This window comes from Salvia hispanica, chromosome 1 (assembly GCF_029641045.1).
Source record: "Salvia hispanica isolate PSC_SH4W2 chromosome 1, Shi_PSC_v1, whole genome shotgun sequence".
In the NCBI taxonomy this organism is placed as follows: domain Eukaryota; kingdom Viridiplantae; phylum Streptophyta; class Magnoliopsida; order Lamiales; family Lamiaceae; genus Salvia; species Salvia hispanica.
In genome coordinates, this window is record NC_142692.1 from 2,338,125 (window position 1) to 2,364,992 (window position 26,868).

Genomic DNA, 26,868 nt, shown 5'->3' on the forward strand with positions numbered 1-26,868 from the left:
TGTTTGATGGTAACATTAAAAATTAACTATATTTATGTATGTAGTCATTTTTAAAATTTAGAATTTTAAAATTTTTATTTAATAATAAAAATATGACCTATGACTAAATTGTTGGATAATAACACTAAGAAATTAAATATATATGCATGTAATCTTTTTTATAATTTAGAATTTTAAAGAATTATTTGATAATAAAATAATTGGATGTAAATGAATTATTATTTCGTTTGATGATAACACTAACAAATTAAGTATATATATGTTTGTAGTCACTGTTATAACTTGGAATTTAAAAAATTATTTAATAATAAAATAATTGAATGTGAATGACTATGATTCTTTCGTTTGATGGTAACACTGAGAAATTAAGTATATATGGATCTAGTCATTTTAGAACTTACTATAATTTTAAAAATTACTGTATATAACAATAATATAATTGAATGTAAATGACTATGATTATTTTGTTTGATGGTAACACTAAGAAATTAAGGATAAAGGCATGTAGTCATTTGAATAATTTAAAATTTTAAAATTTATTTAATAATAAAATAATTGGATGTGAATGACTATGATTAAATTGTTGGATGAAAGCTTTAAGAAATGGAGTATATATGCATGTAGTCGTTTTTATAGTTTATAATTTTAAGAATTATTTAATAATAAAAAATTGAATACAAATAATACTACTATTATTATCTATTTGAATGATAACACTAAGAAATTAAGTATATATGGATCTAGTCATTTTTATAATCTAGTAATTCAATAATAATAATAATAATAATAATAATAATAATAGTAATAATAATAATAATCATAATCATAATCATAATCATAATAATAATAATAATAATAATAATAATAATAATAATAATAATAATAATAATAATAATGGTATGCGGATAACTATGATTATTTAATTTGATAATATTAAAAAATTAGGTATATATAATATATATGTAGTCGTTTATCTAACTTGAAATTTTAAAAATTATTTAACAATAAAATAATTGGATTGCTAGTGACTATGATTAAATTGTAGGTTGATCAAGATATGAAATTAAATATATATGCAAATTGTCATTTTTATAACTTTAAAATATTTAATAATAAAATAATTGGTTGTGAAACACTATTATTAATTTATTGGATGATAACACTAAAAACTTAAATATATATGCATATAGACGTTTTTATAACTTAGAATTATTTAATAATGAAATAATTGGTTGTGAAATACTATTATTAAATTGTTGGATGATATCACTAAGAAATTAAATATATATGCATATAGTCATTTTTATAACTTAGAATTTTAAGAATATTAATATTAAAATAATTAGATGCAAAATACTAATATTATTTTTTTATAATAACAATAAGAAATTAGTATATATGATGCAATCATTTTTAATATTTAGAAATTTAAAAATTATTTAATAATAAAATAATTGGATACGAATCACTTTGATTATTCCGTTTGATGATAGTACTAGTTAAGAAATAAGTATATATACATTAGTTATTTTTATAACTTAAATTTTTAAAAATTATTTAATAATACAATAATTGAATGTGAAACACTATAATTATTTATTTGGATGGTATCATTAGGAAATTGAATATATATGGATGTAGTCATATTTTTTAATTTACACATCTAAAAATTATTTAATACTCCCTCCGTCCCACTTAAGATGATACGTTTTCCTTTTTAGTTTGTCCCAACTAAGATGACACATTTCCTTTTTTGTTAACTCTCTCTCTCCAATTAATACACTCAACCACTTTTTCTTACTCCTAATAAAATATTCATATTTCTTTATCTCTCTACTTTAATACTTACACACACATTCTCTCTCTCCAATTAAACATTTTAACCAATAACTCTTAAAACTCCGTGCCGGCTAAGCAATGTGTCATCTTAGCCGGGACGGAGGGAGTACTATAAAATAATTTGATGCGAATGACTATGATGATTTCGTTTAATGATAAAACTCAAAAATTAAGTACATATGGAATTATGGATGTAGTCGTTTTTATATTTGAATTTTAAAAATGATTTAACAATAAAATAATTTGATTTGAATGACAATGATTATTTCATTTGATTTGATGGCAATACTAAGAAATCAAGTGAAATGAAAAAAATATGCACATTTTTGTTAATGGAAGAAGAGATTATGCAACTAATTTGTGGCATCTACATAATTGATTGATGGTAATAATCTCCTAAATCGGCTAAACGTGTAAATGATGATTATGGAACATTTAGTGTTTCCTAAATCATAATGGAAGGTTAATTATGTCAAACATTAGTATTAAATAATCATCATAAATTTATTGTAAATGTAAAATACCCAAAATATCCAATATTGTATATACAATTTTTGTTAATTTATCCCTATCCATTTAGTATTATGTCATAGTATTATTTTTGATTTAGTACTTTAAAAATGAATAACTAGTTTAAAAGTGAGTTGGCGCATATTCTAGTTCAATCTTGGCATGAAAATTGCTAAACAACAAAACTTTTGTGAATCAAAAAAATTCATAAAATCATCTTGTTAAAAAAGCCGTAAAGAAAAGGTAGACCTTCATTTATATTTGGTGCAAAGAAACTTGGTAGCTTATATTTAAAACCATAGTAGCATATGAATAACGAATTCCTCAAATATTAAATTAACCAGATCATATAAATCAATAAAAAACTAAAATCTTGAAAAAACTAAGTAATTATAAGAAGTTCTGTGGAACTAACAAGTTTGACCATGACAACAAATAATTCGAAAGAAAAGGCCAATAAACCCAAAATTTGATGAAGATATTTTGTACATATATATAAAATTAACAGAAAGTTTAAATTCAAATGGAAGAGCTAGGGATTTCAATATGACTGGTTCAACAACAGCTACTTGGAGACCAAGGATAATATCATAGAAATACTTGGCACCCAAGCACAATTAATTTTACAATAATACTTACTATTATAAAAATATGTTCATACAGACTTTGGTATAAAAATAATGTAGTTTTTAGATACCCTAAGGGTCTTGATTTATCTTGTGTTTACAGCAAACACACCAGTGTTTTAATTTGTCAGCTAATCAATTCTGTAATTGTCATTAATCTTCGTTTTCAAATATCCAAACTGCTTAATTAAGCTCACTCCTTTTCATGATCTTCTTTCCACAACAAACTGTTATCATATAATGTATGACACAAACAAAACACACTTTCATTATCATATAATGTGGCAACACAAATAGTGTACAGTAACTATTATGATGACACCACAGTGGCATGTTCTGGTAGAACATGTCTCAAATGTTGATACATTATGTAGAAGTTGATAATGAATGAATGCTACACAACAAAGTTGCTCTTGCCACCAAGATGATGCCAACAATATCTCAACTCTTCCTTAGAAATCGGGTTGAGTAGCGTCCATTTGAAGCTCGATAAGTCTCAGAACTGACATTTATCCAAACTGTCGAAGTAGGGATGATCCATAGCAGCTTTAGCTGAGATTCTATCAGCAGGATCATACTGAAGCATCTTCTGCACAAACCAAAAGGACTACATGGAGTATATAAACAAGTTCACATCAAGAAGGGCTCTCTAATCATTGATCTTAATCAACATTAGTGTTATCAAATAGCTGTCATCATCTTTATCTAGTTTGCGACCAGAGAAAAGATTTAAATAGACATAGAATGTGAGTCTAAGGAATCTCACGGATAGGAGGTCAACACCATCAGGTCCGAGAGATGGAACAGCGCGCGCCAAGTTTTGAGGCTCCCACTGGGGATACACGTGCCAATCACGCAGAGAACTAACCCCCGGCCACTCCTTCTTAGTAGGCGTTCCCAGCAACCTATCATGAAATATAAGTTACTCGAACATTTGAATTTGTGACAGCCAAATCAGTGATCACCAGTTTCTGCCAATACAAACTTCACTTTTTGTAGGAAATGGGTACCAATTGAATTGATTCAAGTAAAATAGGTTACTACCTCCCATCAACAAAACACACTTGATAGATTCAAAAGCTTGTTTCTTATATAATAGTATAATACCAAAACTTTGCTTGTATACAGCAGAGATCCAAATTAGGAACTACTAGAAGAAGGCAAACTCCAAAAGGTGAAATGTCTATCAATGAACTTATCGATAGCAAAGAACCATTTTTTAACAATAACCAGCCCTAATACAAACATATAACAAAACCAATAAAGCAAATCATACATTCAACACATCAGATGCTTCAATCTCCTCATATTTCCCAAATTTAGATGTTATTTAGAAAGATGGTTTTGCTTATATCTTGATGACAACTAATCATGATTGTAACAAACAAGATACAATTAATTGGTGAGATTAAGAAGCACCACAACTTAACCCAGCAATATACAAATGAAGATATAATTCACAAACAAAACACCATAAAAAGGCAGAATGTACCTAAAAAATGTGGAGAAGCTGCTGAAACTCAGAATCCCCAGGAAACAAGGCTTGCCTTCTCACCATGTCGCTGCACAACATACAAATAAACCATTTCAATTTTTTCCCCAATTAACAATGCCCTAATTTCACAATCCAAAAAATTGGAATCGAAGCAATTTCTCACCAAAAATACAGCCAACAGACCACATATCAACTGCAGTCGAGTAGAACCTCAGGAGCTCTGTACCACAACGATCAAATTTGATGCCCGAAAACGATCAAATCATACTAGTAGTATTTTATTTACAATAAAAATTTTGATGCCCGACAACGATCCACAGTGTGTCGGCACCAATTATACTTTATCAATGTAAATATTTTATCTGGTTAGAACGAAATACTAGTGCTCATAAAAGTAGGTAGGCCAAAGGATAATGCTAGTGGTCATAAAAGTATCTTGCAGAAATCACATTCTACTTTGTCTATCATTTCAATTCACATTGTGTTTATTCAAAGAATTAAGATGGCAGCTTATGCAGCTCTGGTTTCTCTTATGCGTATCATAGATGATATTGAAACTCATCCGTCTCCTCCGATTTCTCTCGACAACCAGCAAGTGAAATCTATCACAGAAATAGTTACCTTCTTGCAGGAATTTCTCGAAGTCTACAAGTCACCCTACGAGTATAGCGACGAAGCAGATCCCTTGGAGATTCGCATTTTGGGTGAGTAGAAATTTTTATGAATATTGCAAATTACTAGACTATTTATCTATTGGTGTTGACTGGAAATGATATAGGAATTTGACTAGGATTTTTTTAAATTATTGATTTAGATGAAACTGATTAATTGCAGATGCAAGTCATACAGCTGAAGATGTGATTGAGTCTTATATAATTGACATCATTCAGCTTTCTGCATCAGCAGCTGATGATGGTGTTGATGAACAAATCAGTTGCATTCACTTCTATCAAGATTTGCAAAATGTGATAGAAGAAATTGATTTAATCAAGAAAGAGGTGGCTGGGTTTACTAGGGAGAAGGTAGTTCACCATACAAACTCGGGTTTTGATGAAACTGGTTTAAGATCCAGTTCCACTGAGAAGAACCATCTCATGGTAGGGTTTGATGATGTGCTTCTTCAACTCCTGGATAGGCTTACCGATGGAAACACCAGTCGCCAAATAATCCCTATTGTGGGGATGGGTGGCATCGGCAAAACCACTCTTGCAAAAGGTGCGTTTAAACACGCGCTTATTAAGGAGCATTTTGATATCTGTGTGTGGGCTACCATTTCTCAAGATTATAATATAGTAGAAACTCTTAGGGAAGTTCTCACTCGAGCAGGAGGATCCTCCAGCACTATGGATGAGAAAGAATTGGAAGTTAGATTATTCAAGTGCTTATGGGGTAGGAGGTATCTCATTATATTGGATGATATGTGGAGTATAGATGTGTGGGATAGGTTGAAATTTTCATTTCCTGATTGCCATGAGGGTAGTCGAATAGTAGTAACAACAAGGATGTCGAACTTGGGTGCCCACTTGACGAATTCCAATAGCCTCTTTAAGATTGGATTTCTAGACGAGGTTAGTAGTTGGACTTTGTTCTCCAAAGTTGTATTTGGGGAACAAAGCTTTCCTACTCAGCTCGAGAGTATTGGAAAGAGAATTATGAAAAAATGTAATGGACTTCCTTTGTGTATTGTTGTAATAGGAGGTCTAATGGCTAAATCCGAACGTACACTAGGATATTGGGAGCACATAGAGAAAAACTTAAGCTCAATTGTGAATTCGGAGAATGATGATTATTGCTTGAGATTGTTGAAACTGAGCTATAACTATTTGCCTGCCTATCTAAAGCCTTGTTTTTTGTATATGGGAGTGTTTGAGGAAGACAGTGAAATTCGTGCTTCAATAATCGTTCAACTATGGATTTCTGAAGGATTTCTTAAACCGATTGACGCCAAAAGTTTGACAACAGTTGCCGAACAGTACTTGAAAGAACTAGTGGAAAGAAATCTCATTCTAGTTCATGAGTCGGAGATACTTGGGAAAGTAAAGTCCTACAAAATTCATGATTTACTTAGAGATCTGTCTATGAAAGAAGCTGAGAAACATAGGTTTTTTTATATCCTCGGGGAAAAAAGTCCTCAAGGACTAATTAGCCAACAACGTATTGTTATTCCTGGAAGCACTTCCTGGACAAAAACCCAAGATGCCTTGGAATATATGTCCTATGCTCGTTCTTATCTAGTATCTGGTAATAAAAGAGTTGATCGATTCCCAAATTCTAGATATTTGAGGTTATCGCATACGTGTGATTGGCAAAGCTCAAAATTAAATGTGTTTCAGTTGATGAACTCACGATACTGTAGGTTTGAAGCTGATGCGAAGTTTGTAATTCCTTCTTCCATCAATCTGCTTTGGAATTTAGACACACTAATTATTAGTAGTGCGAAAGATTTGATTGCACCAATTGAAATCTGGAAAATGTATAAACTTAGGCATCTCGAGTTTAATGATCAGAGATTGCATCTCCCAGATCCTCCTCTGAGCGCCGAAGATGATATTATTATCATGGGGAATCTAGAGGTGGTTAGAGGAGTGAAAAATTTCAATGTAGGTGAAGATATTGTTAAAACAAATCCCAATATCAAGGAATTGGATATGGTGTACGACGGGCAACTAATTGATGGAGTGAACCATCTTAGTAAACTGGAATCCTTGGAGTTGTGGGCCCACTCCCCTGATATTGGAAACTATCTGCATAAGATCAACTTCCCACCTTCCCTTAAAAACTTGATTCTCCACCTACCAAGTAATTTTGAGTTGGAGGACAAAATGCAAATGATAGGTTCCTTACCACTTCTCGAGAAGCTCGAATCATGGGGAGGCCGCTTCAGAACGCGTGAATGGGAAACAATTGAAGACCAATTCCTAAGTCTGAAGTCACTTACATTGTCTCATTGTGGTGATCTTGAAAACTGGACAGTGACGGATAGCTCCCACTTTCCACTTCTTATAGAGCTTTGTCTTTCTTACTTAGATGAATTGAAGGAGATTCCTTCAGTAATTGGGGAAATACCAACACTAAGATCAATTGCATTGGAATTTTGCAATGAATCGGTGGTATTGTCAGCTAAACAGATATTAGACGAACAAGAGGATTTAAATGGAGACCAACTCGACCTCTTTGTTTACGCTGGAGTTTGGAAGGAAGATAGAGCATTGAAGAAGTTGGCAACTTCCAACTTTGAAGTCACAGTGCAACTCTATTAGTAAGTTACACTGATGTTATCATAAATAGTACTATCACTTATGTGTTTTCCCCCTCTAATTCTACTTAATTAAGTACTCCGTATCTCTCTTTCGCTTTGTTTGATATGGTTAGGAACAATTCCAATTGAGATGGTTGAGATAAATATAGATGGTTAATTTAAATACAATTAAGTTATTAATCTATACATATCTAACGGGGCAGTTGTCCAGAAATTACTATAATGTTCTTTTTGGAGGAAAAATGGTAAGAGCATGTGTATTTACTTTTTTTTTTTTTTTTTATAATTGTTGTTGCATGTGATAGAGAGAGATCGAGCGAGTGAAAAAAAAGGGAGAGGGATAATAGAATCTGCCATTCTTTTGGTACTGATTTCTGATTTTTTTTTTTTTTTTTTTTTTTTAATTTTGATTGCAGCAGGGAAAAGCTCTTGGAATCCAGCGATAGCTCCGACGACGGATGACGAGCGCGCAAGGCTGAGGGAGGAGGGGTGGTGGTTGCAAGGCGGCGGCTGGCCAAGAAAAAATGAGGGATCCAGAGCAAGAGAGATGGGGACGAAAGGTGAGAAGAGGAAGTAGAGAGAGAAGTGCTGTAGCAGTCCCCCTTTTATGGCATATCTAGCCGCCACTTCAAAGATCCGATCTTTACCAACGACAACGGCAGCATCTGCATGGCGGCAGATGCGTGAAACGAGAGACGGGGCATCTGGGTGAGACGGCGAGCGTGGCGGGTGAGGAAGGCGCAGCGGGACGAGCGGCAAAGCGGTGTGGAAGGAAAGCCGGCGAAGAAGAAGGAACGGTGTTCTGACGGGTGATGATTTCCGGGAGGCGGAGCGGATCTCCTACTCCGCATTCCCTGTTCCATTCATAATCCACCTCTCACGACTTAATAAAATAATAATATTATAACTATTTTATTAAGTTGTAAGAGGTTGATTAGGAATGAAGTACAGAATGTGGAGTAGGAGATCCACTCCGGGAGGAGGGAGGAAGGGAGAGACTTAAGAGTGCTGGAGGTGTGTATGTATATTGTTTGGACTTTAGTTTAATATTTAGTGGGCTTTTAGCGTGTTGGATTTTGGAGTATAATTTGGATTTTAAATATATTTATAGTACTGGACAACCTTTTAAATTAAATAGAATTTTACTTTGAACCTTTTGTACAATGTATATCTTAAAATTAAACTTTTTTATTAAGTAATTAAATTTATATAGTTAGAATTGAATTTACTTTGATTTACTCATATTTCTACCTTTTGGACACACAATTTTGAATTGGGTATATATTGAATTTAAATTTGGTTAAACGAAATAATAATTATTAAACACCAATAAATAGTGATAAGAAGTGAAACTAAATTAATGTCATTATTAAATAAGAACAATATTGCATCACATTAACATTTTTATTAATACGAATGATGTGAATCAAATAGTATATTTTTATTCCCATTGTTTTACGTGATTTATATGGTTTGATGCTCGCAAAAGTATGTTTTATGGTGTAGGAAGCGGAATGATGGTGAAACGATATATGGAATGAAGCTCGGATTGAGGACATGGTCATTGGAAAAAAGTCATGACAGACTACCCAATTTGACAGACTGCCCAGTCTGCGTCTTGAGTTCCAGAAAGCCCTCAAAATGAGGCACCCGCCGGGTGAATTCCGTGCCTAATAATGCACCCGGCCGAGTGACGTGTCCAAAGAGCGGAAATTCCAGTAAGCCATCAAAAATGGGCACCCGGCCAGGTGGTTTTTATTAATGTATAATTATTCATAAATATGCTCATTTATTATTATGTACTATACTATTAATGTTTTATTTAGTGTTTTAAAAATGAATAACTAGTTTAATAATTTAAAGGTGAGTTGGCGCATATTCTAGTTCAATCTTGGCATGGAAATTGCTAAACAATTAAACTTTTGTGAATCAAAAAAATTCTTAAAATCATCTTGTTAAAATAGCCCTAAAGAAAAAGTAGACCTTCATTTATATTTGGTGCAAAGAAACTTGGTAGCATATACTCCTCAAATATTAAATTAACCAGATCATATATAAATCAATAAAAAAACTAAAATCTTGGGAAAAAAAGAAGTAATGCTATGAAGGACTAATACTGAGGAACTAACAAGTTGACTATGACAACAAACAATTGGAAAGAAAAGGCCAATAAACCCAAAATTTGATGAAGATATTTCATAAATACTTTCGTACATATATAAATTAGTAGTAGAATAAAATTAACAGAAAGATTAAATTCAAATGGAAGAGCTAGGGATTTCTATATGACTGGTTCAACAGCAGCTACTTGGAGACCAAGGATCTTTCTTAATATCATAGAAATACTTGGCACCCAAGCACAATTACTTGTACTATAATACTTACTATTATAAAAATATGTTCATACAAACTTTGGTATAAAAAAAATGTACTTTTTAGATACCCAAAGGGTCTTGATTTACCTTGTGTTTACAGCAAACACACCATTGTGTTTTAATTTGTCAGCTAATCAATTCTGTAATTGTCATTAATCATCGTTTTCAAATATCCAAACTGCTTAATTAAGCTCACTCCTTTTCATGGTCTTCTTGCCACAACAAACAACATCATGTGATCCTTATATCTTTTGCTTTATAGTTTGGTTTACCTATAAAAGCACTAGTAATCAATACTAGAAAAACAAGGTAGCATATTCATTACTCATTCAAATTTCTGGGTTGTGATATGTGACACAAACAAAACACACTTTCCTTATCATATAATGTGGCAACACAAACAGTGTACAGTAACTATTAAGATGACACCACAGTGGCATGTTCTGGTAGAACATGTCTCAAATGTTGATACATTATGTAGAAGTTGATAATGAATGAATGCTACACAACAAAGTTGCTCTTGCCACCAAGATGATGCCAACAATATCTCAACTCTTCCTTAGAAATCGGGTTGAGTAGCGTCCATTTGAAGCTCGATAAGTCTCAGAACTGACATTTATCCAAACTGTCGAAGTAGGGATGATCCATAGCAGCTTTAGCTGAGATTCTATCAGCAGGATCATACTGAAGCATCTTCTGCACAAACCAAAAGGACAACGTGGAGTATATAAACAAGTTCACATCAAGAAGGGCTCTCTAATCATTGATCTTAATCAACATTAGTGTTATCAAATAGCTGTCATCATCTTTATCTAGTTTGCGAGCAGAGAAAAGATTTAAATAGACATAGAATGTGAGTCTAAGGAATCTCACGGATAGAAGGTCAACACCATCAGGTCCGAGAGATGGAACAGCGCGAGCCAAGTTTTGAGGCTCCCACTGGGGATACACGTGCCAGTCGCGCAGAGAGCTAACTCCCGGCCACTCCTTCTCAGTAGGCGTTCCCAGCAACCTGTGATCATGAAACGTAAGTTACTTGGAACATTCGAATTTGTGACAGCCAAATCAGTGATCACCAGTTTCTGCCAATACAAACTTCACTTCGTGTAGGAAATGGGTAGCAATTGAATTGATTCGAGTAAAATAGGTTACTACCTCCCAACAACAAAACACACTTGATGGATTCAAAAGCATGTTTCTGATATACTACCAAAACATTGCTTGAATACAGCAGAGATCCAAATTAGGAACATGTCTATCAATGAACTTATCGATAGCAAAGAACCATTTTTTAACGATAACCAGCCCTAATACAAACATATAACAAAACCAACAAAGCAAATCATACATTCAAAACATCAGATGCTTTAATCTCCTCTTATTTCCCAAATTCAGATGTTATTTAGAAAGGTGATTTTGCTTATATCTTGATGACAACTAATCATGATTGTAACAAACAAGATACTATTAATTGGTAAGAGTAAGAAGCACCACAACTTAAACCAGCAATATACAAATGAAGAAATAATTCACAACCAAAACACCATAAAAAAAGGCAGAATGTACCTAAAAATGTGGAGAAGCTGCTGAAACTCAGAATCCCCAGGAAACAAGGCTTGCCTTCTCACCATCTCCGCTGCACAACATACAAATAAACCATTTCAAAATTTCCCCCAATTAACAAAACCCTAATTTCACAATCCAAAAAATTGGAATCGAAACAATTTCTCACCAAAAATACAGCCAACAGACCACATATCAACTGCAGTCGAGTAATGAGTCGATCCGAGAAGAACCTCAGGAGCTCTGTACCACAGAGTGACGATCTGCACATTTCCAGAAAATTAAAAAAAAATCGAATCAAATCACAGTAAATCGGCAATACCTCATGCGTATAGCTCTTGAGAGGGACGGTGAACGACCTCCCGAGGCCGAGATCGGCGATCTTGAGAATCCCCTTCTCCTTATCGAGCAGCAGATTCTGCGGCTTGAGATCGCGGTGGAGGACGCCGTGGCTGTGGCAGTGGGCGACCCCCTTGCAGAGCTGGTAGAGGAAGCTCTGGACGAGCTGCGGCGCGAGGGGCCTAGGGTTGGGGCCCTTGCGGTGGGAATCGATGAATTTCTTGAGATCGGTGTCGAGATACTCGAAGACGAGGTAGAGGAGGGGCTTGCCGTTCTTGTTGTCGACGTGCTCGACGCAGAGGAGGCGCACGACGTAGAGCGACTGGGAGAGCATCTGGAGGAGGGAGACCTCGCGCAGCGCGGTGGGAGGGACGCCCTCCTCGTCCATCTCGAGGCGGGTCTTCTTCAGGGCGACGACCTGGCCGGTGGAGATCTCCTTGGCCTTGTAGACCTTGCCGTAGGTTCCCTCGCCGACCTTCTCCAGCTTCTCGTACTTCTCCATTGATGATTTTGATTGATTGATTGCTTCTTCTCTCTCACGCTCGTTTTATCGGTTGGGGAATGTGCGTTTAAAGCTTTGAATTTTGAATTTCTTCGGAGCCCGCCTCTTTCAACGGGTTTAATATTGAAGAAATTTCCTATGCTGGTTTTGGGCTAGGTTATTTATTTGGGCTAATAGTATGATAATTAGGCAAATTCTGATTTCAAATTTTATGATTTGAAATATATTATGATAGGAGTTTGTTAGGTTCTTGGGTAGTCCAAGCTTAAGTCTCATTACGATTGTCTTTATGGTTCGATTGTCATGACCCGATCCTATAATGTTGAATTGGGTTGTTGATGTGAGATTATTTGGAGTAGACTCAGTGAAGCTTTATTGTTGAGAATCTCTTTGTCGGTGATACGGGGGCTGAGGACGAGCTTGGCGACAGTGGAGAGGAAAATTGAGAGCAATAACTACTTCTACACTATGTATTCAGTATTCCTACGATCATAATTCAAGAGTCGTATGTAGCACTTTAATTTTCTCGTCTCTCACTTATAAGAAAATAAACGACAAAAATCAAAATCAGTCGGGTTGCTCAATGCTCGGGGCCAAGTGGCAGGCCACCTAGAGCTTTAAAAACGCAATTGTGTTACTCGTTATATTAAGGTTATGCAACATTGTGTCATGATACGTTTGCATACTTTGTAGTAGTACAACATTTTTATAGTGCATGCCCTTATTCAACACACATTTTAAAAAATCCGTCCAGAGCCTTTGTCTTAGCAGGAAAGAGCTTAGGCATTATTGTATGAGGTGCTGAGTTTGAGTCAGAGTGAAACTTTTAAATTGAAACCAATGAGCTACTCATTATTTGACAACCCATGAAATGTTCAAGCAAGGTGGGAATTACAATGATTATTAGAGCAATCACAATGGTGGCCGATCGCCACCGCAGAGCGATTGGCCATGATCGGCTCCCATTGTGGGAAGGGGGCTAATTCCTAGCCCCAACGTTTCCGCCCTTGCGCCGATGCATCGCCCCAGCTGATGCAAATATTGGCCCTACGATAGGCCTCCATTGCGGGGTCTCGGGCCGATTGAGGCACTGATATCATATTCTTTTTTTTTAAAAAATTTAATTCATCCCTTATACCCACAATATATATCTCATTCCCATTGACATGCGTTTCTGTTGTTTTCTAAGTTTTTATCTATCTTTATCTTGTTTTTTTAATGTAGGATGTTTTATTTTGTTTTTAATAAAATTTGTTATTTTTAAAAATATTATTAACGTTGTCTTTAATTTACACCAACAATTAAAAATGAAATAAAATTTGAATATTCGATCACAACAACTATCCAAATTTTGAATCTATAGGCATAACGAATTTATTCGATCTATTCAAATTCAAATTTACACACATCAAACGTATAATCCCCAAAAAAAAAGGGAGTTTGTGTTGATTTTTGAAGATCTTTCAAAAAATATAGTAGTATATTTTTAAGAACAATCACATGATTACAGTATCAGCAGCAGCTCCAAATTTCTAACTAGTATCACAATACTTACAACTCCAATTTTTTTGTGAAGAAGATCAACGACGATAGCGGTACCTTTTGAAGTTGAAGTAGACATGCAGGATTCCCCGTTCAAACGTACATTTGAATCCTTTTTTATGTGAATACTCCCACTCCTTATTGACGATACGAAATGCCTGCACGCGTCACAACAAAGGTAAGTGGATTTTGCAGGAAGTTTCTTTTCTTCTTTTTAGACAGGCCGTTAATGGAGAACCAAATTTGCATATAAAAACTGAAAAAGAAAGAGAGTGCAGATAACATACTATGTCTTCATACGGCGGCCCTGCATGGAACCTGATGATGCAGGTCTCACCACTATCACCATCTTTCTCGATGGTGTAGTTGGGCGCCTTTTGTTTATCGACTAGATCTGGATAGAAGATGTTGAATTTATAACCTTGAACTATTTTGGGGGGAGGATTGTCATGGTCGTAATGTGTCTGGTTATACTTATTCCACTCATAACCAGTATGTACGCGGTTAAAGTACTTTGGCTTTCTTGGTCGGTATTTATCATGCCACCAGTACACCTATAACCACAGGCATCAGTGTAAAATCATGTTAGATCGAAGAAATTCCTGAAACATCAAATTTGCTCTGAAATAAAAGTACAGTTAACTGAAGCGTGCATCAGTGTAAAATCATGTTAGATCGAAGAAATTCCTGAAATATCAAATTTGCTCTGAAACAAAAGTACAGTTAACTGAAGCGTACCTGAGAATCGAGGTTGATCTCATCACTAGAGCCAAACACGACATCTCCTTCTTCCATTGCCCCCATGGTTTTCATGGCACTTCTCTCAAAGTTATTATCCTCTGGCGGATTCTGTCTCGAAGAGATTTCTTGGATGCGGCGGTCTTCTTTTACAGCAATACGCTTCCTCTCCTGTACAGACAAATGCAAACATGATGAGCTTATATGTAAGTACAAGCTGTAGCCAGTGAATGTATATCTAATTATCAGACTCAGACATGATCAGAAATCCCAACTAAGAAAAGACCAAGTGAAACTCACAAAGTACTTCAGCTGCAAAAATAATTCAGAGACATTTAAAATAAGAATGAAAAAAAAAAAACACTGAGGGGCGATTGAGCTTTAGAATCCAATCTCGAAGAACCTAGAAAACTCTCAGCAATAAATTCTAAAGTAAAAAATAAGATATAATCCTGCTAATGATCTGATAAGGATTGCAAAGAGTTATGGGTGTGTTATTTGAGAAGACAGGTAGTTAGGAAGAACAATGTGTATGAATCCCCTCACAAGTTAGGGAACTTGACTCAACAAATTAATCAATGGATGAGTACTACTGATGAGAAACAAATTCTAAGATATCTCCAGAGTTATAATACGTGGGGGCAATTTTAATTAATCTATTAGAATTTGATAAAAAAAAAAAAAACCCACAGGTGATAACTTAACAGAAACACAACAGGCATTGTTGATCGGTAATAAGGATCCAAGCACTGAGGGTTGACAGTGAGGGATAGAGCAAGCAAGAGAGAGGATTGGTAAACATAAGCCCCAGGTTCCCTCCAGACATCCCCTCTCATTTTCCTCTCCCCATTCTGAAGGGAAAAAAAGGATGCAGCAAAAAAGAAATGGCCAAATGCAAAGCACTATTTTTCACATACTTCTTCAGTTCTTCTTCAAAACTCATCCAAGCATAAATATACACAAACTAAAGCCAACTTACCAAAATAGCTTTGTCCTCTTCAGGGTCAATTGCGTCTTCTTCTTCATCTTCGTCACCATGCAATAGTTGTGGTGAATATGATCCAGCTGGTTCTTCTTCGTCTGGGGCCTCCACTTCCGTTACAGGTGCCGGAGAGGCTGTAGCACCTGCATACTCCGTAACCTCCATATCTTGATCAGACTCCTGCTCATCAAGTTCTTGAGCCGGTTCTGTCTTGATATTTTCACCCTCAGATGGGGTCTCTAGGCGTTCCAAATGCCTGCGCAGCATGCTTGTATGGAATTCCTTCAATAAAGCCTGTGATTCACAGTAAGATGTCAAGGCTAACTGAAATTTTACATGATTCCCCAAATACCAGAATCCCAGGATTTAAAAAATCACCTTTGCTTTGTAAATACGGAGTCGTTTAAGGATAGCTTCCCAGTATTCAACCACTTTCGCAGTCCCAGATCTCATTTGTGATTCAATCTGGGATTGCATGGCTTCTAATTCACTATAGGTTTTGCCCTGCAACAGACTTTTAACATCAGCTTCAATGCTCATGTGTAATCCTCGTTCTTCACCTATCATCTCTGGAGGTAATTTCTCTCCTCGCACTCTTGCACGATCTAGTGCATCTTTTTTCCTGGCTTCAGCTAGTTCCCATTCAGAAACTACTGAAAGTGCCTGTTATCCATTTACATAAGGGTGTGAAAAATCCTGAATTTACGTTCATAATACTTGAAAGAGGAAAAATAGATAGAATTAGAAAGCTATATAGTACCTCCCAATATACTACATGTGTAGGGGTGGCTCTGTCTAAATCAAGGTGCATCTTTATGTCATTATGAAGCTCTTCCATTTCTTTAACGGTCAAGCCCTAAAAAATAAACAAATTTTCTGTCAAAACATCATAACTGCCAAGAGAAGGTCACAAACAGTCTTCCCTTTAAAAGTGTAGTGCAATAAAAGTGTAGACGAGCTTTATAGAACATCAAAAAAGTACATGACAAGACGCAAAAACTTTAGATATATTAGTACTAATCTTTACCTTGAAGACCATGTACGGTTCATTTATATCTATCTCAAAGTCATCAGAATGATCTAGATGTTTAGTGAGAATGTCAATCGGCTTCATACGACCTTCACGTAATCGAATCTCTGATCTGATTTTGCTTTGATCAAAATGAAACTGCAAACAAAAATATTATGAATCAGAATCTAGTTAAATCTTGAAAAAGAATAAAAGGAAATAACTGTAATGGAATTTAATGATTTGCCTCTTCTTCTTTCTTCTCCCAGTCTTGGAATTCAGCTCGTGCTCGCTCCCTAGCCAGTAAAGCCATCTCTTCCTCACGTTGGGCTTTCTCAATAGCCCTTTCTTCTCTTCTCTTTTTAACTTTTTCAATCTCAGCCTACAAAAGAAGACAACACATGCACAGCTTAATATGTAACTCTATCAAGGGTGTAAAGTAGTAGTAGCAAATTAAGAGAACAAATGCATAGACTAAAATGAAACTCCATCAAGTAGTCACGAAATATGAGAGTGTCAAGACTGCAATATAAAGGGAATGTGGGACGTTTACAATTAGTTTCCAGTTGGCCCAATTCCACTTAATCTAGTTCACTAAGTTCTCAAAACATATGAAAATAATCATTGAGCTTTTCAAAACATATGAAATTCTGCAATTCTATGATTATACTAGAAATTGCAGCCAGGACACATTGTATGAACGTCAAGGGCCTGGGAATCAAATGCATACAAAAAGGAGAAAAAAAAAAAAACATTTTAACTTTGGGTTAAACGTGCAAGTGAATTTGTTAAAACTCAGATGTTAGGCGGAAAAAGCATGGTAAAGTTCAATACAGCCATTCAGGGTATCATTATACCTAGAGGAAATATTTACATCCTCTTACAGATGATTAGTAGATGGAACATTGCCAAACAAAGAATCCCATTATTTTTCTACCCTTTCTTTATGTTGTTTCTACTACATATACAGTATTAGCTCAACTACAATAATTAAGCAACCACTGAGTTAAAGGTACTCTATATGCATTATGCCCTAAAGAACCAGACATATCAGAAGGTATTTTTCTAACTACACCAAGACTTTACAAAAGTACACATGAGTAAAGTAGCAACCCTACCTTTCTTTCCTTCTGCCTCTTCTTCTCTGATTTTAGAGAGAACTCATCAAGTGGCACACCCTGTGACACATCCTTCTCAATCTTCTTTCTCCACACAAATCTGAAATTGAAATAATTTAAAATTAAAATTCAGGAAAACATTTAACCCATCGAACATTGCATCTTTCACTAGTACGATAAGATCAAGTATATGGCAATATACCACTGTTATCAGTCTAGTATGGCGGCTTATGGCGGTTTGCCTAAAATCCGCCACAGGGATATGGCGTATTAGTATGGTGGATATCGCGGTCAATAATTAAATAAATAAAATAATACTTATATATTTACATATAATTCAAAAATTAAAAAAATATTAAAAATATTACATCTAAACACTTTAAACAATTAATAAAGCATAAAATACAACTCTAACCTCCATGTTTCTTGCATAGTGCCCCATTCCTAAATGCAGTACACACGCAATGTTGTCAAATGTCGGATATGGTGGTGCTATGGCAGTGACATGGTGCTATGGCGTTTCCACCACTGAACGCCATGCCATAGCGCCATGCGCCGCCATATCTCTTTGATAACATTGCAATATACATTGATCCCTAATTTTCGAGGAGTTAAGTTATACCATCAGCAGTACAACTATTAAACCCTAAACCCTAAAATTCAGGAAAACATTTAACCCATCTAACATTGCATCTTTCACTAGTACGATAAGATCATAGTATATGGCAATATACATTGAACCCTAATTTTCGAGGAGTTAAGTTATACCATCAGCAGTACAACTATTGATGCTGCAAGGGTGAGACGGTGAGTTAAACTTGTTCCAGTTACTTCTGTACTCAGCGTTTTCGTATTAACTTTTAAGTATCCCTATGCAGCAATGGAAGAAGCTTCATAACTAACTGAATCTATGAAATTAATAACAAAGATTGGGACTCACTTTTCATTCAAATTTGAATCACCAAAAGGATTTGAATCATTAGAATAACCGGAAACGTCTTTGCTCTGCAACTTCAATTTCTTCGCAACTTTCATAGCCTGCGTGGCCAAGAAATCAGAAGACAATAACCTACATACAAATAACTCAAAATCAAATTAGGGGAATAACGTACCTTCTTCTGAGCCTTCTTGGCGAGATACTCAGTAATCTCATCCTCGGTAATCTTCCGCTTACTGCTACTCTTTCTCTTGGATGGCGCGTCGGAATCGGAGTCGGAATCCCGCCGCCGCCTGCGCTTGGATTCGGACTCGGAACGGCGCCGTTTACCACTCCTTCGGTCGGAATCGGATGGTGATTCCGACGAGGAATCGTCGGAGTAGCGTCGCCGCGGCATTCTTCAATTCGTAAGGTGGATTTCGGAATTCCTTCACGAAATACTTCAACTCAGTTTTATAATACTTCTAACTCAGTTTTCAAATTGGAATTGGAATTGGAATTGGAATTGGGATTGGGATTAAAATTATAATTGGAATTTATTAATATGCTATTATCATATTTAAATTATAAAAATTCTATGGAATAAACATTATTGGATCTAGTCGAATGGGCCAAATCAAGCCTAACAAATTATTTGAAAATATTGGATTGAAATTGCATGTTCATATATAAAAAATAAGTATACAACATTCTTCTACGAGAAATAGTTATATTTTTTAAACATAATTTGGGTTCACTAAAATTAATTTCTATCAAAGTGTGATAAGTTTATTTGTTTAATAGGAAGGGTCTCATGTACCACGTTAGCCACCATCATTTGTAGCACTACATTGTTAGGGATATATTGAAATGATTTATGAGAATCTCATAGTATAACTTTTGAAAATCGAATATTTCATTCACGAAATTTTCATACTATAATGCATTAGACATGTATAAATTCTCAATAGATGATCTTATGCATAACCCTAATGAACAAATAGATTGCTATTATTGCATTTCTTCTTTTTTATACGAAAACTCGATAATCTTGTCATTTCACCCTTTGATTCGAATCTGAATTTCTAAAAATTATCCTTACCCATCCATGGTTTGAATGTTATGTGGACGATATTTTATCAAATACTTAAATATACGAAAGAAAAATTACTAACATGGAGATTTTTAATTCTTGTAGGTCATCTGATCTAATTCTTTTCCCACTATTTGATACTCCGTAGTATAATGTCGATGAGTTTAACTAGAGATTAAATTTGGATATGCCCATTCTTGAAGACTTGTCATTAACCAACATCATTGAAACATCTTTAAGGGGAAAGGTAAATTGAGAAGATAAATTTTTGTTTACCTTTTCTAAAAGTTAAATATACAATAAACTTCAAGAGAAGAGATAAATTGAAAGACAAAAAAAATAATTAACTTTATACTTTTTCATTGAAATAATTCACAAAACTAAACAGGATAAAATACATTTTCAAATACCCCTTTTCTTGTAGAATAATTTTTTATAAAGGAAAGGTAAAATCATGCCCTCCCTTGGATTTGAATTGTTGCCATGTTATGGGTTCAAAAACCTGTTGGAGGCTCTCGGCTTTAATCGGCACATCCGTGTAATACATTAATCCGATTCTATGATTTGGAACATATGTGGTTAAACATGAAAAAAATGTTTTAACTTATTATTAGTACTTTCTTAGTCTCATAAAAGTTGAGTCGTATTCCTTTTTAGTCCGTCTCAACAAAATTAAGTCATTTTTTTTTAACAAAAGACAAAACATCTAATCATTCTTACTTTATTCCATTATTTACTTTACTCTCTCTAGTCTTTCCTATTTTTTCATTGCTCCTATTTATTTAATACTACAAATTATTAATCTTCGTATTCAAAAGTTTTGTCTCAACTTATATGGGACGGAGGAAGTAACATTTCTGACTGTTCCCCATTTCCCCAAGCACACGTAGGTTCGGCTTCCAAATAATCGAAATTCCACTCACTCCAATTTCAATTCATCTGTAGCTCCTCTTCGATCCAATTCCCAATCCGATCTCGCCGCCGATTATGATGAACAAACGCGTCCCCGATTGGCTCAACAGCTCTCTCTGGTCCGCTCCCTCGCCGCATCACGCCGCCGCCGACCCGCCGCCTCCGTCTCCGCCGCCACCCGCCGAGAGGCCGCCGCCGCCTAAGCCGGAGGTGTCCTCTCCCGCCTCTCACGACGCCAATCGAGAAGGCAGGGATCCGCTGGGCGGTGCTTCGGAGAACAATGCGAGTCCGTGCTGCAGTGATGAGGCGGACGGCCGGTCATCGGATTGCTCCGCTCCTGCAGCAGAGGCGTCTCCTTCTGTCAAGGACGTCACTCGGCAGAATCAGATTTTGAACGAGGTTTTTGGTGCTGGAATTGTTTTTTTATTTTTTTTGAAATTCTAGTAAAATTAGGTATGATTCATGAAATTGACTTTTTGTTGGAGGAAAATCAGCATACTGTTATAACATTTGTGCACAACTGGCTTTCGTGCTTTGCATGTATAGTATCATTAGTCACAGTGTATTGGTCGTTTCTATCTGTCATGATTTGATTCAGCTTAAGAGTGATAAATTGCAAAGGAAAACATTTAGGCATTTCATAATTCATACTGATGTTATCGATTCTTTTATGCTGGCATTTGTGTTGATACATCGTTGTTATGTGGATGATATTCAAATATTGGTGTTTATTCACTGAAGTTTTATTGGTATATGTAGTTGTCAAAGAAGGTTATAAATGTAGGCGAAATACGGAGACTAGCGTTACAGGGCCTACCTGATGGAGCTGGTATTCGCGCAATGGTGTGGAAGGTATGGTTGTGGGTTTGGTAATATGTTAATGCAGCTGAGTTACAGATGATGCCATTATTAAATGATAAGTTATTTTCCATGCTCACAATTGATATCACCATCCTCCCCGAGAATAAAACCATCTTGAAGGAAATTGTGAATTTGTGGGCCTGATGCTTGTGCAACCTAGGGTTTCTTGATAGTCTAAGTTGGCACGCCGAACTTGAACGTAACAGAAATTAGAAGTAGGTTCCCAACCAAAATCAGAGATAGTCCTAAAAAGTCAAATAAGTGAATGTAAGCAGCGCTTCTCATTTTACGTAGAGTATGTATATGACTCCAAGGAATATGGATTCTTTGCAGGTACTATTGGGGTATCTACCAGCTGATCACTCACTCTGGTCTTCAGAATTGGCCAAAAAACGATCTCAGTATAAGCAATTTAAAGAGGAGCTGCTAGTGAATCCTGTAAGTCTTCAAAAATTACTTAGCTAAAAGATGTAAATATTTAATATTGCCTCCATCTGAGATATACCTTTGCACCTGTACCTTTGCACCTGGAAAAGCAATAAACTTATTTTTTGAAGTCGGGATTAAACAGATAGCAAAAAATGGATTTATGGTGAGTTGTGAGAAATATTTCTATTGAAGTCATGCCATGTTATTCCTTTTGTCATTTGGACATTGCTGCATGTTTGGCGTGCTGGCCCCTTTTATGCATAAGCAGGAAAACTTTGTGAAAAGAGAATAAAGTTAAATTGTGAACTGGTAAATGATCAAGTAAGGTTGATCTCTGAGAGAAATAAAGTTGATCCTTTATTTTCATAAAAAAATGTCACTAGCTGAGAATCTCTTTTGTTCGATATTTTCACTCCTGAATTGTTGAACTGCTCAATCTTTCTACTACGTGCTGATAATTACATGCTGAGTTCGTTTACCTTTCTATATTAGAACCCACATGGCCACATTGTATTGCTTCAGCTTTTGATGTTCATTTCGTTCTCATCTGTTCAAGTGATTTGTGGTTTATCTGTTTCTGCAAACACACCAGAGCATTACAAATGAGCAGAGTGCTTTTTAAAACTGTGTTGTTTAAAATGAATGAATACTGTGGAAAAAATAAAAAAATAACCCGTGGAATTTTTTTTACCATCTTCAATCTTTCGAAATGTTCTCAACTGTTTTCATGGCTAGTTAGTCAGAGATTGCAAGGAGACTGGAAGAGGAGAGTCCTGAGAACCATCAATCGGATACAGGCAGTCCACGATTCCTCTCAAGATCAGAGATAAGTCATGGAGAGCATCCCTTAAGTCTTGGGAAGACTAGCATATGGAATCAGTTCTTCCAGGTAGAATTATATAGCATCTTCATAAGACGTCATTTCACACTTCTGATGCTACCTATGCACATTCTCATGCTCGAATATGGAAATTCTTAGTCTCAACTCTAAAGTTGTCCCAAACAACATCCCTAATAGTTCATGCCAATCCAAGCTCTAGTTCTTTGTAACACCGGCATGTATTACTTGTAGGAGACAGAGGTCGTGGAACAAATTGACCGGGATGTTATGCGGACACATCCAGACATACACTTTTTCTCAGGAGACTCAGCTTTTGCTAAATCCAACCAGGTGAACCTAGAATCAATTCTTTTTCATTTTTCTTATAGCTGGTAGTAATACATATTTATTTTCCTTCCCCTACGCATGTTTTTCTTTTCAGGAGGCTTTACGAAGCATATTGATTGTTTTTGCGAAGCTAAATCCGGGAATAAGATATGTGCAAGGGATGAATGAAATATTGGCGCCATTATATTATATCTTCAAAAGTGATCCTAGTGAGGAGAATGCGGTAACCTATGTTTCTCGATGCTGCTTTACATTTTTGGTTAATATGACCTAGAGTAACCTTTTCCCTTAGAAGTTGTTTACACAAATGAATTAAAAAATAAGCTTGTTAAGTTATTCTCTGATCTGAAATATAAACTTTATATACTTTTAAATCACATTGGCGCCTTTTCATTTTCTACCGCTGGACATGATGTTAACATTATTCCATCCCTGTCTTCTGCATATTCATGTGAGCATATTATGGCTTTTTCTTCTTTACATTTGTATTAGTTTCAGGGCTCAATAATTAAAAATTGTCTGGGCCTCAGTAAAAGCACTTAGTTTAACCACCCAATGTCCCACTATACAACAAACGAGATAAACTACGATGAAAAGAGATAACAAAATATGTTTTTGTAGGTTTTGATTTGTGAATGAACCGAGTTCTTTAGAGTAACCCTACACGCAGTCTTTCAGTATGATCTGCCACACTGACGTATTGAACTCACACTGTAGATTGTCTGAGTGTGTGACAACTCCTGGTGCTTGAGAGCTTATGTGGTATAATTCATTGTAAAGTAATGTGAAGCCTATGATCTGAATAGCGTAGCTAGTTCAACAAGAGTCTTAACATAATAGGGGCTCTGAATATGGTATTACTCATGATAAACTAATCAGGACCTATAGTTTAAATTGGCTAACAAGTCCAACATGAATATAACATAATTAGGGCTCTTTAACATCGCATTGCCATTTGTAGTCATTAACTTTTTATTAACTTGAATGTTCAAATAATAGGTTCTTCTGCTCACCTTATAGCCAAAATGACATGCTTATTAATTGATAGGAGAAACTCAAAATTATGGCCAAACAGTAAAGCTAACCGGTATAGACATGTGCAATATGTATGTATGTTTGCAACTCTCAAATGTTGTTTCAAGCGGGAATAAAACAATTTTATGTGGTTTCTTTCTTGTGGAGCTAGGGCTGATTTATTATTGCGTATTCATGTTAGGTTTCTTTACAGTTACCATTTTCTTTTGGCAATTATGCAGGTTTGTGCTGAAGCAGACACTTTCTTCTGCTTTGTGGAGTTATTGAGTGGGTTCAGGGACAATTTTGTTCAGCAACTTGATAACAGTGTTGTGGGTATCCGTGCTACCATTACAAGGTTATCACAACTTCTTAAGGATCACGATGAGGAGCTCTGGCGTCATCTTGAGTTCACATCCAAAGTAAGATTCACTGCTTACCGCTTGATAGTAGACAATAAATTATACCCATCCTCAGATTTTCTAGATTAAATGCATACTGAATATGAATGATTAAAGTTAACCTATTTGAAAACTTGAGATACTGATCTTGTATTATTCAAAAGTGACATTTCATCGTCAGAGTTGTTAGTTTTTTGTAGCTTCTCAGAAAAGGGTATCAAACTCAGTGGTTTAAATATGAGAAATCCATGTCATATTCCTTGATATTAGGAAAAATGGAGACTCACAATAGAGCACAAGAGGAATCAACACCGTTATTGTTTGTTGAAGTAAAATGCAATGTGGCCATCTCATTTTTGGTGCAGCACCCAATTAATGATTTAATAGTGCAAGAGATTACACATCACGAACTATATTCGCCTGTAACATGGTTCTTTCATTTATTGTTATATTATCTACAAATCTTTTTTTCATTTGACTATGTTAGTAATCTAGTATTTGATTCCTATTTAGCAAACTGAGAGGAAGTCATCTTAACAACTTCCACTGCACTGAGTAAGCCTAATAGATTTTACTTCATCAAGGCTATTGGAACTATCGTTGCCCAGAAATATTGCCAATTCATTCTATTACCTGTAATATTTTGCTTCCAGAATAGTTGTTATGGAGAACGGTTCGAATCCATGATCATGTCTTTATGACTTGCCATGATCTTGTCATTATGGTTGATTATTGGACTATTAGTTACTATCTGGTATTATAGGAGTTTCTAGATTTCTAGACTTGGAACTAAGTAATTAGGATTTGAAATCCAACTGAATTAAACTTTACATAATTGAGGGCAATGTCAAGAACTCTAGCTTACCTATATATACCACATGTCCAGTTGTGGCTGAGGAAGAGGAATAAATCCAATTTAAGGGGCACTAGAGAGGTCAATCATCAGTTAGCAAAATAATGATGTTCAATATGAGCATGAGAAGACTTACTATCATGTTGATTTTTTGTTTCATGCAACTAGGACTAGATTTGACCTATGGAATTAGAACTCTTATTGTTGTCAATTTGCAAGGTGAATGATTTGAGTTTTGTTTATGACCATGTTGATAAAGCTATGTATTTGATTATGCACATGTTTGAGGACCCATTGTTCAAACCAAGTTATCCCTCTCTTTTACCTTTTACTACTTTTGTTTCTTGTTTTTTTTTTCTCAAATCATTCATATTTTGCTCACACCACCAATGTGTGCTGCTCAAGTTGTTTACATAAACCGGGCCAGAGATACGATGCACTTCATGCACCCTGTAACTATGGTTGACTGTTAGGAGTATAGCCGATGAATTGTTTTTAATATTGCTCATGTGGTTGTGTTGCAGGTCAACCCACAGTTTTATGCATTCAGATGGATTACACTCCTTTTGACTCAAGAATTTACTTTCACAGACAGTCTCATAATCTGGGATACACTATTAAGTGACCCCGATGGTCCTCAAGTAAGCCGATCTATTCTTAGTATCGATTATCTAATTTTGTCTCTTGCATATTATTAATCAAGACGTAAGTGCTTAAGAAAATTGATCCGTGCAAAGATATCATTAAATTTAAATCTGGAGATGAAACAAGTTAAATAACACTTTTTGATGACTAAAGCTCTTTTAAATGTGCTGGTAGTGTTTTTGTCGAATCAGCTGATTCACCAATACATTAAACTTGCAATTTGCCATGTTCATTCACTCTCTTGCTGATTATTAAACTTGCAATTTGCAATGTTCATTCCCTCTTTCTGGCATCACTTATATCGATCAAGTTGAATTAACGAGCAACAAATAAATGAATTGCAGGAAACGCTGCTGCGAGTTTGTTGTGCAATGCTAATTATTGTGCGGAAGCGTCTACTTGCTGGTGACTTCACTTCGAATCTTAAGCTGCTGCAGAATTACCCATCAACAAACATCAGCCACCTTCTCTATGTTGCCAACAAGCTGCGGGTTCTCTGATCTTGCGTCAGATTTTCGGATATTTCATCAAATATTCTTCATGTCCTTTTGTAAAACTGCTGGATGTAAATGTGGTTTGCTAGGAATTTGAACATGTTTTTAAATTAACTTGTTTGGAGATTGAATTAATGTAAGATTATTTGATATTAATGCTGTGACAACATTCATAAAACTCAGTA

The 26,868-nt window shown here is 35.4% G+C and overlaps 4 protein-coding genes and 1 long non-coding RNA gene across 7 annotated transcripts; 2 read left to right on the plus strand and 3 right to left on the minus strand.

Moving 5' to 3' along the window:
• Positions 1-3,220: 3,220 nt before the first annotated feature.
• LOC125218809 (uncharacterized) lies at positions 3,221-5,218 on the minus strand. Of its 3 annotated transcripts, XR_016134708.1 has the most exons (5): positions 5,092-5,218; positions 4,634-4,690; positions 4,468-4,537; positions 3,742-3,880; positions 3,221-3,564 (listed from the first exon to the last, which is right to left on the minus strand). It is a non-coding gene; the product is annotated as an uncharacterized LOC125218809 (long non-coding RNA). The 3 variants fall into 3 exon arrangements; XR_007176030.2 differs by lacking the exon at positions 5,092-5,218 and having other exon boundaries at positions 4,634-4,820; XR_007176029.2 differs by lacking the exon at positions 5,092-5,218 and having other exon boundaries at positions 3,221-3,582; positions 4,634-4,774.
• On the plus strand, positions 4,973-8,893 carry LOC125218808 (putative late blight resistance protein homolog R1C-3). Its single transcript, XM_048120581.2, has 3 exons — positions 4,973-5,174; positions 5,305-7,729; positions 8,146-8,893. The coding sequence occupies exons 1-3, from the start codon at positions 4,973-4,975 to the stop codon at positions 8,189-8,191; spliced, it is 2,673 nt and encodes an 890-aa protein (XP_047976538.1). The 3' UTR covers positions 8,192-8,893.
• Positions 8,894-10,454: 1,561 nt separating this feature from the next.
• Positions 10,455-12,605, minus strand: LOC125218807 (cell division control protein 2 homolog C). Its single transcript, XM_048120580.2, has 5 exons — positions 11,990-12,605; positions 11,837-11,930; positions 11,671-11,740; positions 10,978-11,116; positions 10,455-10,800 (listed from the first exon to the last, which is right to left on the minus strand). The coding sequence occupies exons 1-5, from the start codon at positions 12,506-12,508 to the stop codon at positions 10,708-10,710; spliced, it is 915 nt and encodes a 304-aa protein (XP_047976537.1). The 5' UTR covers positions 12,509-12,605; the 3' UTR covers positions 10,455-10,707.
• Positions 12,606-13,874: 1,269 nt separating this feature from the next.
• Positions 13,875-19,344, minus strand: LOC125217776 (splicing factor Cactin-like). Its single transcript, XM_048119310.2, has 11 exons — positions 19,010-19,344; positions 18,838-18,935; positions 17,898-17,997; positions 17,027-17,161; positions 16,798-16,938; positions 16,531-16,626; positions 16,149-16,433; positions 15,768-16,064; positions 14,789-14,959; positions 14,338-14,604; positions 13,875-14,208 (listed from the first exon to the last, which is right to left on the minus strand). The coding sequence occupies exons 1-11, from the start codon at positions 19,229-19,231 to the stop codon at positions 14,089-14,091; spliced, it is 1,932 nt and encodes a 643-aa protein (XP_047975267.1). The 5' UTR covers positions 19,232-19,344; the 3' UTR covers positions 13,875-14,088.
• Positions 19,345-20,781: 1,437 nt separating this feature from the next.
• Positions 20,782-26,839, plus strand: LOC125221542 (uncharacterized). The gene is made up of 9 exons (XM_048123661.2): positions 20,782-21,217; positions 21,578-21,670; positions 22,013-22,117; positions 22,848-22,997; positions 23,181-23,279; positions 23,371-23,499; positions 24,533-24,712; positions 26,069-26,185; positions 26,534-26,839. The coding sequence occupies exons 1-9, from the start codon at positions 20,894-20,896 to the stop codon at positions 26,687-26,689; spliced, it is 1,353 nt and encodes a 450-aa protein (XP_047979618.1). The 5' UTR covers positions 20,782-20,893; the 3' UTR covers positions 26,690-26,839.
• The last annotated feature ends 29 nt before the right edge of the window (positions 26,840-26,868 follow it).

Excerpts from the sequence above, each read along its gene's own strand:
- LOC125218808 (XM_048120581.2), top strand. The coding sequence starts at position 4,973 with ATGGCAGCTTATGCAGCTCTGGTTTCTCTTATGCGTATCATAGATGAT. Across the intron at positions 5,175-5,304 it reads CTTGGAGATTCGCATTTTGG|ATGCAAGTCATACAGCTGAA; the intron begins GTGAGTAGAAAT and ends GATTAATTGCAG. Across the intron at positions 7,730-8,145 it reads GTCACAGTGCAACTCTATTA|CAGGGAAAAGCTCTTGGAAT; the intron begins GTAAGTTACACT and ends TTTTGATTGCAG.
- LOC125218807 (XM_048120580.2), bottom strand. The coding sequence starts at position 12,508 with ATGGAGAAGTACGAGAAGCTGGAGAAGGTCGGCGAGGGAACCTACGGC. Across the intron at positions 11,931-11,989 it reads TCAAGAGCTATACGCATGAG|ATCGTCACTCTGTGGTACAG; the intron begins GTATTGCCGATT and ends GGAAATGTGCAG. Across the intron at positions 10,801-10,977 it reads ATGGTGTTGACCTTCTATCC|AAGATGCTTCAGTATGATCC; the intron begins GTGAGATTCCTT and ends TGGTTTGTGCAG.
- LOC125217776 (XM_048119310.2), bottom strand. The coding sequence starts at position 19,231 with ATGCCGCGGCGACGCTACTCCGACGATTCCTCGTCGGAATCACCATCC. Across the intron at positions 16,065-16,148 it reads TCCGTATTTACAAAGCAAAG|GCTTTATTGAAGGAATTCCA; the intron begins GTGATTTTTTAA and ends TGTGAATCACAG. Across the intron at positions 14,209-14,337 it reads GGCCGCCGTATGAAGACATA|GCATTTCGTATCGTCAATAA; the intron begins GTATGTTATCTG and ends TGACGCGTGCAG.
- LOC125221542 (XM_048123661.2), top strand. The coding sequence starts at position 20,894 with ATGATGAACAAACGCGTCCCCGATTGGCTCAACAGCTCTCTCTGGTCC. Across the intron at positions 23,500-24,532 it reads ATCCTAGTGAGGAGAATGCG|GTTTGTGCTGAAGCAGACAC; the intron begins GTAACCTATGTT and ends GCAATTATGCAG. Across the intron at positions 24,713-26,068 it reads ATCTTGAGTTCACATCCAAA|GTCAACCCACAGTTTTATGC; the intron begins GTAAGATTCACT and ends GTTGTGTTGCAG.